Source organism: Phalacrocorax carbo, chromosome 6 (assembly GCF_963921805.1).
Source record: "Phalacrocorax carbo chromosome 6, bPhaCar2.1, whole genome shotgun sequence".
In the NCBI taxonomy this organism is placed as follows: Eukaryota; Metazoa; Chordata; class Aves; order Suliformes; family Phalacrocoracidae; genus Phalacrocorax; species Phalacrocorax carbo.
The window spans coordinates 29,834,072-29,846,491 of NC_087518.1; the positions used below are offsets into that span (position 1 = coordinate 29,834,072).

Genomic DNA, 12,420 nt, shown 5'->3' on the forward strand with positions numbered 1-12,420 from the left:
TTAGTAATGGAAAAGATGGGTCCAAGGGGTCGTTGGCTTCTGCACTGCTTTGTCAAAGTTAGTGTGATTGAACTACCACTACCTGATCCAGATGTCTGCATAAAACCAGAAATCATTTCATATGCGTTCACAAGATGACACAGTTCAGAAGTTGTAAATCACAATGATTTGATTGATTTCCAGAGTTGCATACTGCGTGTGATTCCCTGCAGCATTTCCCAGTACAGCTGGGAAAGTTTGCTAATAAAATTACTTTTTAATAAAGTCAGAGAGAGATGACATGTCTGAGACAGATCTCTTAACATACAGCTACCAGAGCACAACAACAAAAGGGGGCGGGGGGGGGGGGGGGGGGGAAGAAAGAGTACTGACATACCAGAAGACCACCAAAACTGGTGTCAGTAGATTCTTTAAGAAATCCCAGCACTGAGAATTTGCTACGTTTTCTTTCCAAGGGAAGGTAACATTTTCCTCCATCTCCTCTCTCTTCCCTCTGCTCCCATCATCTTTGACTCATTTTACAAATAAGAATGCTCATTCAAAAACTATCCAACTCCACTAGACCAATTTAAGGTTTGTGTTAGCATATAAATGTGAACTTCACAGTTAATCTTATTTCTTTAAAGCAGTAACACACATTGAAAGACAAAAAAACTTCACACAAACCTAGTTTTAACATCCCTTTGCTTTCAGAAGGCTTCGAAATGTGAGCTTAAAAGACAAAAACCTCTCAGTCTTGGATTTTTACATCAATTTAAATGAGCTGAGTTTAAATTAAGGGAATTTTCCACTGCATGCCCAAGTATATGCTAAATTTTGTGGTCCCTTCTGGAACTAGATAATTTGCAGGCAATAAAACCAAATTCTGGCAATGTAAAAATATTGGAATGTTTTTCAAGATCCAATCTGAATCCAGAACAGAGATTTAGCTCAAACTTTTCTTTTTTAAAATCTTTACCAAGTCAGTTTTAGTTCTTAATGAAAACAGTCTTCCACTATGCAAGAGCTTTCTAGACACCTTTACTCATCTGCTACAGTTTGGTAATTTATCTAAAGGAATAGACATAAAATTAAGAGACAAGTATTGCCATACAACCATCTCAGACATATAACACGAATTTCAAGACTGTTATGTTTCCATCTCTGTGTCTTACAGAATAAGAACTTTCATCTGCTCTTGAAGCACATCATGAGGTTATTCTAGTTCCAATTATCTTTTAGGATTAATGACACACACTTAATACTGTTATCTTTCTGGGTGACAGGCACCAGTCAGCATGGATATTTCTAAAGGAGGTAGTGGTTAGTGGATTGAACTCTTTTACCCAGTATACCTTTAATGGGAGTTTGGGCTTTCTTCTTTCATTCCAACAGCTAGGATGGATTCCAACAGATGAGGATATGAATACAAATCACTGCCAGGATTCTAAAAGAAGTACCTCCTACTTTTGTAGCTCCTACTGTTTGTAACATTGGAAAAAAAAAAATCTTAATAAGAATTTTCATCTTCTTCCACTTTGAAAAATCTATGAAACAAAAATAAGTAGGGCTACAAAAATGTCTAATGTTTCTGAAGAGTGGGCATACGTATTTTATATTTTGACCTATTGTGAGCACAAAGTAAAGCGAGGCTGGCTCAAGATCTTCAGGGAAGTCCGACTAACACTAAACACTAGGCATGGGCTCTCAAGCACACATTGTGCTAACTATGTCTGACCGTAGGTATATGGAAATGCATTTCCTTATACAAATACATATTGATCTAGTTATATAAATTATGATTTTTAGATGCTCTGGTTCCTATAATTGTACATTGACTAAGTTGACATGGGTTCTGTCCTTATTCTTGTACTTTTAGTTTCTGCAATTACTTTGTGTTAACAGCCAAGCTGTCACATTAGCCACACCACCTTAATCTCTTCACGCTCCTTAAGCAAAAGGGCAACACCACCACATTTCTATCTCGCAGGAATGTTATGTGAACAGATACAGCAATGAAGTACTGGGATACTGCAGCAACCGCTGTAAACCCTAGCTAAAATTCCAGTTTATTAATTGTATGCAGGCTGACTGATGATGCTGAGGCTGCTTAGGAGTCCTCTTACACCAGAAATTGCCCTTAAAATAAAACGCATCATCCGAGGAAAGAATTATGTTGTGCAACTGCCATTTCAGAAAAAAAGAAAGCAAGAACACCTTTGTTTCTAACCAAAGTGTATATCAGAAGTAGAAGCTACTGAGAGAGAGTAAGGGTTCAAATTCAAATTCAGAGTGGGACCCAACATCAGTTTTTGAGATTTCTCCAAGTTCAGAAATGAAAATGGAAGGCAACAGAATGACCCAGCAGTCTTAAGTTTGGCAGTAACTTGCTTGTGTAGTTAAATTTTTCCCCAAAGTTCAACAGGCAATTCTAGGAGATTCATTTCCCAAGCCTGTAATTCCAAAGAGGTTTGCAATACTGCTGTAACACTGGTCTGGAAGTAGATTCCTCCCTACACACTTTGGGACCCTTACAGAAAGCCCCCAAACCAACAGCAGCTTTTGTTGTTCTGCCAAAATGTGACTTGATTAATATTATTAGAGGGGGAAGGGCAAATACAGAAATGATTTATAATACTCTCCAGAGAATTTGCTCTTGCAACCTGCCCTGGTGTCAGGTCATTCCTTGGAATGAATACTGAAACCTGGAAATTCTATGGAGCATGGTCTCTATTCCCATTTCAGAAACAGTCAAAGCAACAGGATTTGAAGTTAACTGTTTCATTGCTTAAGTATATGTAGGGTCATACTTCTACCCAAGAAGAAAAATATTCTAATAATGCTTTTAAATGCACAGCTAAAAAAATGACTGAGACAGTGCATGTGAAAATTATACTATGAAAATAAATCATGAATTACACATAACTATAATTACATGTATAAGAGACACACAACTTAGAAGTTTATTAGTGTCGAATCTCAAGCTCTTCAAAGTTCAGAAACACAGGAGTTAAGCCCGCCTCCTTTCAAGAGTCTTTAAAACATCCTTTTCCAGTTGCTTTATGACAGTCCTTATGTACCTGATCACAATCTATTTTTGCCAGAGAATCCAAGTTCCATATAAAACAGAGAAAGGAAAAAAATAATAGTTACGGCTGTCCTTTTTTGTTTGACATTCACCGTGCAATACATCTCTTCAGAGCAGAAGCATACTCTCCAAGGCAGCATTCAGCTGCCTCACCCATGAAACCATTCCTTCTTCTTCTGTGAAAATGGATACTGACCAGGACACAGGGAAAAGAGAAGGCAAGAAACAGGGCTATGCAAGTAACCTTAATTCCGAGCTGTAACTTTGAGCTTTTGACTTTATCACCTTCACATTATTGTTGTAAAGCAGTGGAGGGGCCTTTTATTGTTTTAACAAAATGAAACAAAATTTAAAATTGCTTCCTCATGCAGCATCATCCAAACATACACTTGGTTCATACACACTACAGACCTCTAACAGTAACCCAAGCCGCGTAGCCATAACTCCTAGGTTGCCATCCTCTGTGAGGACTAAAAGCCAGGCGAAATAGGATGCTTTTCCAGTGGGTTTTAGAGACTTCTATTCACAGCAGAGTGTTCATGAGCATGAAGAATACTGGATTCCATTCCAGATCCACATGATCTTACACGACATCAACCTTCTGTGCCTTCCCCACAAGAATGACCCCTTCTGCACCATTCCTTTTAACATGTTTGTTAGCAGTCTGGTCCTAACCCTGTCTTTAGTCCCCTCCCAATCTCCTCCCATTCGCATAATCACTTTAATTCACAGGGTTCTCACCCAAATTCCAAACTCTTTTTTTGGAAGACCACCCCCCCCTCCTTTTTTCACCAAAGTCAACACCATGTCTCTGGTCTCTGCCACAGTCATTCTCAGTTCTCCTCCCAGTGCTCTGTATAAAGAACGTGGATTTCTACTTATATTAAAAAATGGTAAGAAAGCTGTACTTTTAAGCAGCCTAAGGAAAATCTTCCCCCTTACTTGATTTTTCTTACTCTAACCTTCCTGTGTTTCAATACTAAGAAATGGAAAACTACTTACTCACTAGCTCAGCTCTTGTGAACTCCCAGCTTTAGCCATACTGATTATTCCAATTTGTCAGACACAGTATTGACTCATTTTTATCACAAACAATCAAAATGACCTGGCGATGTGATCTGAACTAACAATGACTAATTCATCTCCACTATTTTTAAGCTATACCAAATTCATACACTGCTGATCATCACTGTTCATCTTAACACCAGTTCTGGCATCCGTACAAAACTTTGGGCATCAGAATTATTTACAATAATTTCCTTACAGTACTCCATTATGAGAATAAGTAAATATGGTGTAATATAACTGGTGGTGTAAAATAATAATAATCAAAATTAGTACCTTCTGGAAAGATATGAATAAAAATGGATATGGTTATGAAAATACAGAATCTATTCTTAACAGGAGAGTTTAACCCATGTTTGATGATAAAATGCTCAATGCATTTTAATGTCGAGCAATTACTGCAAATTAAGGCCCGAGCCTACAAAAGCAGCCATGGAACCTCACTGCAGCCAAGGAAATCTCACCCGAAAGAAAAACCTTTCAAGATCAGGACTTAAATGCTTTGATAAAACAAGTGTAATAATCTTTCCAAGACACTGGAGACAAAATGAGAATGCTATCATTCTTTTGGACAGAAAGACATTCATTTTAGAACTGACTCATTAGGATAAAAATCTCAAAACGAGAGACCAGTTTGAAAATTTTCAAACTGAAGACTACTTAATTAATTTGTAGTTAATTACAGTAGTGTTCACAAGTCGTTAATAGAACTTCAAAACCAAAATTTGAATAGTAAACCTTTCCCTTTTAAGGACTCTGATCATGAAATATTTTTTCTCCCTTACAGACCTGTAATCAGATTAGTGAAACATGATTATGAAACATGATATGATGAAAACATATTTGGTCTCTTATTATTATAAACCTGCCGTGGTTTTTGAGTACAGAGCTACTCTGGAGACGACGGTATAACTGATACTGCAAATTAAAGAAAAACCTAGCAGAATTTTAGAGAATGAAAACAAAACTTGTGCTTTGGACTTTAAGAATATTCTTATTAATCTAATGCACAGAAACCATGGCAAATCTCTCAAAATATAACCTTCCTCTCATTCTGTTAGAAGAACTTAATTCAGCAAATAAGTGGAGATATTTATGGACTAAACCCAATACAACTTTGTCAATTAACGATAACTTTGACCAAGTTAACTGCAGTCTGAGATCATAAGATCACTGTGAAAAAAGGCAATAAGTTTCCTCAGTCTTCTCGATAACACAAGCATTGGGTAAGTATCGAAAGTATTGTTTTGTTGTGTTTCCTTGTAGCTAGCTTATAATACTGCATCATTCTCCACTTAACACATAAAGGGCAAGGATGACAGTAATGGTTTGAAACTTCATACACTAAAAATAGCTTTGTTTGGGGTTTTGGGGGGTAGAACAATCCAAAATGTTTAACAAAACAAGACACTGGTTTGGCAGAGTATTCACAGTCAGTGCCTTTGTAGCTTTTTCCTAATCTACAATTCAGCATTAGCTGTCTCTAGGCCCAAAACAGTCAATACGTTTTAGCATTTATAAACTTCATTCTTTACACATCTTTGACTACTCAGATAAAATGGAGGACAAGTTTTATTTCTGTTGAATCTTGCCTGAAGGTTATACCATCAACAGCTGATGCAGATTACTAGTACATCTCCTGTTCATTTGCATTTACCCATTGGTTGATATGTTCCTTGAAAATAGGATTTCTGATCCAGAACTGAAATCTGCAGTGAAGGTTTTATTTGGGATGACAGCGTTTCAGTAAACTAATTTTCACAGTCCGTTAGCCCAGACAGAGCTTTAGGTAAGGTCAATGATCACTAAAATTATTTCAGAGTCTTTTAGTTTTGGTTTTAATACAAATTGTTCTGCAGTTATTGTGGAAGACTTCTGAAAGCGATGTAGAAGGGGTTTTTTACCTAGGCAGTCTCTTAGAGCCTATGGCCACTGAAAGGAGGTGCAACTATATAAAGCAGTGTACTCTTCCTTCCCCCAAAAAACACCCTGCAAGAACAATACCAAGAGATATCACCACTTGTAGATATCAATCTCTGGCTCTTGTGCAGGCCACAGAATGTCTAGCTCATAGGTGAGGAACCCATTATTTGCTCAGAGGAAATGCTAAGATGAAGCTGGAATAAGGTGCAAGTGGCTACTGAAACCCCTGCTGAAAACCTTACTCAAAATTCAAAGACAGAATAACTATTCAGGCAGAAGCTGGTATTCTTAGAAATGGGAAAGTGCCAAGAAGTTCAGAAAGCACAGGCAGACAGCCGACAGAACAGTGTATGCCAGCTCCGCTCAAGAACACAGTGTTGCCTAGCACCTACAGGTTGCACTTTCTGCTCACTTCTGCCTCCCAAAACCAGAAGAAAACAAAAAGAAAACAATCAGGCAAAAACTTTATCCTAAAACTTCAGTCCTGGCAAAGAGCATTTGCCTTTGGCAATATCATGATCCCTTCTGAACAGCAATCTTCTGAAGCTGAAAGGGGTTTCATGGAGTCTTACAGAGAGTTTTACCCTTCATAAACAAGTAATTGCAAAATGCCGGTAAGGAATGGCACAGTCCCTACAGTTAATTTCTTTTCCTCTAACTTTTAACTTATTTAACTTTTGGAGGATAAATCCTCTGGGAAGCGCCTCCTTCTGATCACCTTCATATCATTGCCAATATCTTCTAACATCCCCAACAAGAACTTAAAATTTTCTAGGCAACAACAATAGAATAATGTATTTCCAAGATTTGTCAGTGTCCAAATTCTAGGAAAGAAAGAAAAAGGAACAAACCGAAGGAAATTTGTATTAAAAACCTCATCTAGTTATTGCCTATACCAGGAAGTCAAAGAAAAATGTTTACATTTATAAAAAATTCCAGCTTCCCAGATAACATGATTTCATAGAATCATTAAGGTTGGAAAAGACCTCTAGGATCATCAAGTCCAACCATCAACCCAACACTACCATTTCATCTCTCTCCAAATTATTTTCTCATGCACTATTGAAATTTCATTTCTGCCTAAGACTCACTGGAGTTTTCAAAGGAAATAGTCATTCAAGGCTGTGGGTCAACAATCACAATTACTGTTATGTCAGCAGAGCTGTCAAAAGTATTGAAAAAATAACCTCAATTAAAAACTTACCAAAGTTATTTGTGAACAATGGAAATCTGCTAGCTCACAACTATCTGGCCATAATGTGAAGAATATTTTTGTCTAAGGCTTATTAGCAATCCTTTGCTTGCTAACAAAATGCTGTTTTAAAGCTGATACTGCACTCTCATACAGAGTAGTACAGCCCTGGGCTACTCAGAGCACAGAACTGCTCCTTAGTTTAAAGGGTGGCCTGGAAGCCTTCTGCCACAGGTAGAGGGAAGTTGGTGAGGTTCTGTTTTGATATGGCTGTTTATATTTTGCTAACGTAAAAAAAAAGTTGCAAAATTACATCCAGGGAAGCGAAGGGGAAGCAGAAAGGTGGAATAAGATGCCACATACCAACAGCAGAACATTCAGAATTTCCCCTAATCCTCCCTAATCCATGATCAGGTCATTTAGAGATTTAGAGTATAAGCCCCTGCCTTGTTTTCTCTATACATTGCAGAATTTGAGCAAAGTTACCTCATTAACTTGTTTTTTGTCCAAGTGGAAAACTTGACCAGAACTCGTTGAGGCGATTTCTTCATAGACCTTGTAACCAATATGATCCCTGTCATCACAGTCTCCAGTCAGTACAAATACTACCTGTATATTTAAAAAAAGAAAAATTTAAAAACCATTTGGCACACGGTGCAAACTTTAGGAAAATATCGCAAAGGCAGCATTAAGGAATGACAACAAAAGAATTGTATCACACTGCATGAAGGACAGACATTTGGCACGCACTACTGATGGAAAAAACGATGAATAAGAAAAGGAACAGACGAGAATCACTTTAGAAGTGATACTCATCTATCAGCACTTATACTTCACAGAATACTTATTTCAGAACAATATAAAAACATCCGCATAACTGGTAAGCTGACCAAGGATACGTCAGAAGGTTCACTTGTGCTATTTAATTCACAACGCAGGAGAATTTTACACTTCAACATTTTGGTGGGGGGGGGGGGCATTAAATACATAAATGAGCTCAGAATATAAATTGCCTCTGTACCTGTGACTGTTTCTGTTGAATGAGTTGAAGCACTTCATGGGTAAGTCTATAATCTTTGGATCGTGCATCAGTAAATACATAGATGAAAGAACCAGGAAGAGAAATTTCTAAAGCAATCTTTATTGCTCCAATGCTCATCTCTGGACAGTCTCCACCACCCTGTTCACAATTAGAAGAAAAACAAAGCATTTTTCTGAGGAAAAAAAGAACATACCAAATAACTTAGTTTCTTTTGGGGCATTCAAGACAGATACTTTCTCAGCTTCTAATAATTTATTCACTTTTTTTTATCCTAAGCATTGTATGGTTTCTGCAGAGTGCTGTTACAGACTCACACTCACAAGCAACAACTGTAACAATTCCTTAGGGAAAATAAAGTCAAAGGAAGGGTTGTGCTCAGCCCTGAAAATGCTTGGTGTTGTGGTCACTCTTATCTTTTCTGGGAGCACCATGTTCTGTTTAGCTCCAGCTCTTGTGACAACTCTGTTTCCTATACTCACACGCTCCCTTACTGGCTGACGATTTAATTGCTCCCGTAGTATGCAGCAGTCATGGGAGGTCATGGTCATAGAGACAGATGGGAAATTATCTCAGCCAAGCAGTGCTGAACTCCAGGAGGACCTTTAGATACCAGAACACCAAGAACTTGACCTAGACTTCACACTGCGAGACAGCCAGTGGAGGGAGCACAGCAGAGAGGACACAGGTGATATGTTCCCCATGACCTCTGTTGCTAAGTAGACAGCTGGGGATTTTTCAGACCATGTGTTTAATCAAAATGCTTCCAAGTATGACTTTATTTAACTTTGTATGAAAGGATCAGTTTCTCTTCCTCAGTTAAGAATTAGAGAATACTGTTTAAATAGAATTTAATTTTAACTTACATAAAAATTAACTTGGCATATTGGAGACAGAACTTTCCAAAGAGCTGAATACAAACTGTAAATCTTGCTCCTGTAAACAGCAACTGTTCTCTGCACTTTCAAGATTAAATATAAAAGTTATTTCTTTTATGTCTACAATCAACATGCCTTCACACATACTTATATACAAGCCTCCACATGCTGGGAAGGAAGAAGAAAAACGATAATGTAATTGTTGCATCATTTTTAATTCTTGAGATGCCATCAGATATCATGCTTTGAGGTTAAACATTCACACAGACACATAAACCAGAAAAACACTTGCCTCCCCCGGTCCTTAAGAATTCTATCTGTTCTCAATGAAATGTTCATGTCAGCAACAATTTTTAATCTATCAGTATCTTCAATCCCATTTTAAAGCAAGAATATCAATAAGCCTTTTTTTTTTTTTTTTTGCATAAGTCAGTCTTTTCTAAACGTAGCCTTACTTTTATGGGAAAAGCAAGCGATAGACTCAAAACTTCCTGAAATTCAAGAGATACTACTCCAAAAACATTTTTGACACACTTCAGTACTTTACCTTGGCAGCGCTTACACAATCCTATGGGACGGCTCAGTATACCCAAGTTATTTCTTTCCTACTCTTGTAAAGTTAATGCCATCTTCAGCAAAACTCTTCCATGGAAAGCTTTCATTTGTAGGCCAAGACAAAATAATAGCTAATTTCTACAGACAGCTACTTAGAATAAGTAAATCTCTATTCCCGCGTCAGGTCTACTAGATTATTGTCTCATGTAATATTCTATATGGCAGCATCTATTTTTGAGATATAATAGGAAAAGCACTGCTGAGCTAAATGTTTATTCGGAGAATTTTTTATTCTCATAATGTAGAAAAGGGGTATTCTCAAGAGGCAGCTAGGCAGAACTACAAAACAAAAATGTATTAGCCTTATTAAAAAAAAATATATATAACATTTTCCTTTAAATATTTCCGGTCTTTCTCTCCAAATTGCAATGAACTATGGTTATAATTACTTGTGAAGTTTTCTGGAAAGACAGAGGTGAGTAAAGCTCAGCAAGTCTCATTTTCCATTCAGTTTGGGCAGGCACACAGAAATTTAGGTTGTTAGCTCAGCTCATGTGTACTATTCTCATTTCTTCAGTCTAAAATTAATATCTGTGTAACTATTTTCAGTATTCCTGGAGAGCATATTTTGATCTAATATGATTTATACATAAGACTCCTTAAAATAATTTACCTTCACCTTAATTTTAGCTTTGTGCATTAAAGAGAATATTTGCTCTACACCCTTTTTCCGAATGAACCTACCTGAAGATTTCCCCTACCTCCACAATATTCATTCTTGCATCTTTTAACTGTTTTTCTAGGAAAAATACTAATAACTAACGTGTAGGAAGTGTTCACATTTTCTGGGAGAACTACTGCAAGATGTCCTATCAGTCGTATTCTAATCACTTCTTTAATTTCTGTTTTGGCCCTTTACCAATATAATCAATGAAGGCAAGTCAGTGAAAGTGATAATTTAGTGAGCACATCTTGAAAGTAATTACAAAATATGCAATCAGTCAGGATTAAAGAAAAATCTTAAATTCACTAGACAGAAACTTTTAAACAACTTGCTTATAAATGAAGAGTTTTAAATTCCCAAAAGCTGCATCTAATCATATACCTTCTAGAAACAGCTGCAGTTATTTTTCCAATATAGCTATTTAGAAAACAATAAAGACTGGAAGGATTTTTAAAGTTTAGATTTCCCTATGAAGGGGAAAAACGTAATGGCTGGCATCTTCTGCCTCCTTGAAACTTTACTATTGTTTTCTCTGACTTTCAATCTTTCTGTCAACTTTTAAACTACTTATTCTTCCTATACTAGCACCACTGGCTTTCAAACAATCTTTTATTACAGGGATTACACCATGTGCCAGTTTCTAAGGGAGACTCTGTCTGGCACTACTGACTCCAGCAACGTTCTCCACAGGTCAGAAGCATTTTGCTTGATTAAAAGACAAGAAAAGCCAAGTCATATTTTCTTTCAGTAGGGGTAACTCCATTCCAATACCTCTCTTTCATTCCATCACCCAATCCATTGTCATCTGTGGTGCATTCGCACCCAGGGAAAGTCCACCAGGGGAGACATACTAGTGTGCTGTTCAAAAACTGCCACTTGCCTCCTAAGTACAGCTACAGAAGCAGTTCAGCAGGGTTTGCGTAAGACAAGACTACCCAAGTCACCTGATGCCTTTGAATCAGTAAGGTGCTAAATAATGTATGGCAGCGAAGGCAGTACCGAAGAAATACTTTATGGTTCTTTACAGTCCTTTTGTACCTACATTAGCTAATTAAAGCTAATGAAGGGTTTTCATCAGAAATAAATTCCAGAACACAGTAGAACAGTTCATAAAAGTGTCTGGGAAAAAGTGGCAGGACCAATTAAAATGCAAAAATAAATGTTAGCATTATCTAACTACTCTTTCTTGTGTTATTGAACTGAGTCCTCATACAATGATGTAAACTAATACAAAGTAATTAATCATAATCATAAATTAAGATGACCAGAGAACAGGGAGGCAACAGTTTGTGCAGGTAAAATGACAGAGGAATACGGCCTACATCCTGACAAAGCATTGTAGCAGAAACATCAACACGAGAGGAAAGATTAGAGGGAGGGATCAGGGCCTTTGCTAGGATCACAGAGAATGAACAAGTTACTCACCTGAACATAAAGTTCTCTGAGTTCAAACTGAAATTTCTTGGGATCTGTGGTTATTGTCACTGGACCAATTTCTAGGATGAAAAAGGTTGGAAAGTATGAGGAAAACACAAAGTTATCAAAAGACAACTTCAACTGAAGAGCTAACCACTTCAGAATCATAAAAATCTGGTAGTAAAAATCAAACTAAAAGCATTTCATTGAAATGAATAAATGAGAATGATACACCCAGCACTGAAATCTATGATTCCAAATCTAGTAACTCTAATATCATTCCAGTATTACCAACTTCTACTGTCTTAATCATTTATAGGAACATGAAGCATTTTGTGTTGTATTTCTTTCAGATTTACTTCTGACCAATCACTTAATTGCTCTTAGTAATTAGAAGGGAACCAAAGTCCCGAAAACAAATGTGGCTGCACCAAAAAATAATATATTTTTCCAGAAACAGTTGTATAGGTAAATGTGAAGGAGAGACCTCTGAACAGAATACAAATACTAGCTTCACCGACTGATGTAAAAAAGCCCCATATCTCTCGCCTGAAAGAATAC

General features: G+C 37.1%; 1 protein-coding gene across 2 annotated transcripts in view; it reads right to left on the reverse strand.

Annotated features, from left to right (window-relative positions):
* Window positions 1-12,420, reverse strand: part of HMCN1 (hemicentin 1) — a 219,749-nt gene that overhangs the window by 177,207 nt on the left and 30,122 nt on the right. For both annotated transcript variants that reach the window (XM_064454369.1, XM_064454370.1), the window contains exons 2-4: window positions 11,869-11,939; window positions 8,269-8,427; window positions 7,734-7,856 (exon numbers count right to left, since the gene is read on the reverse strand). In XM_064454369.1, coding sequence (XP_064310439.1) covers window positions 7,734-7,856; window positions 8,269-8,427; window positions 11,869-11,939 — 353 coding nt within the window. The remainder of the gene's footprint in view (window positions 1-7,733; window positions 7,857-8,268; window positions 8,428-11,868; window positions 11,940-12,420) is intronic.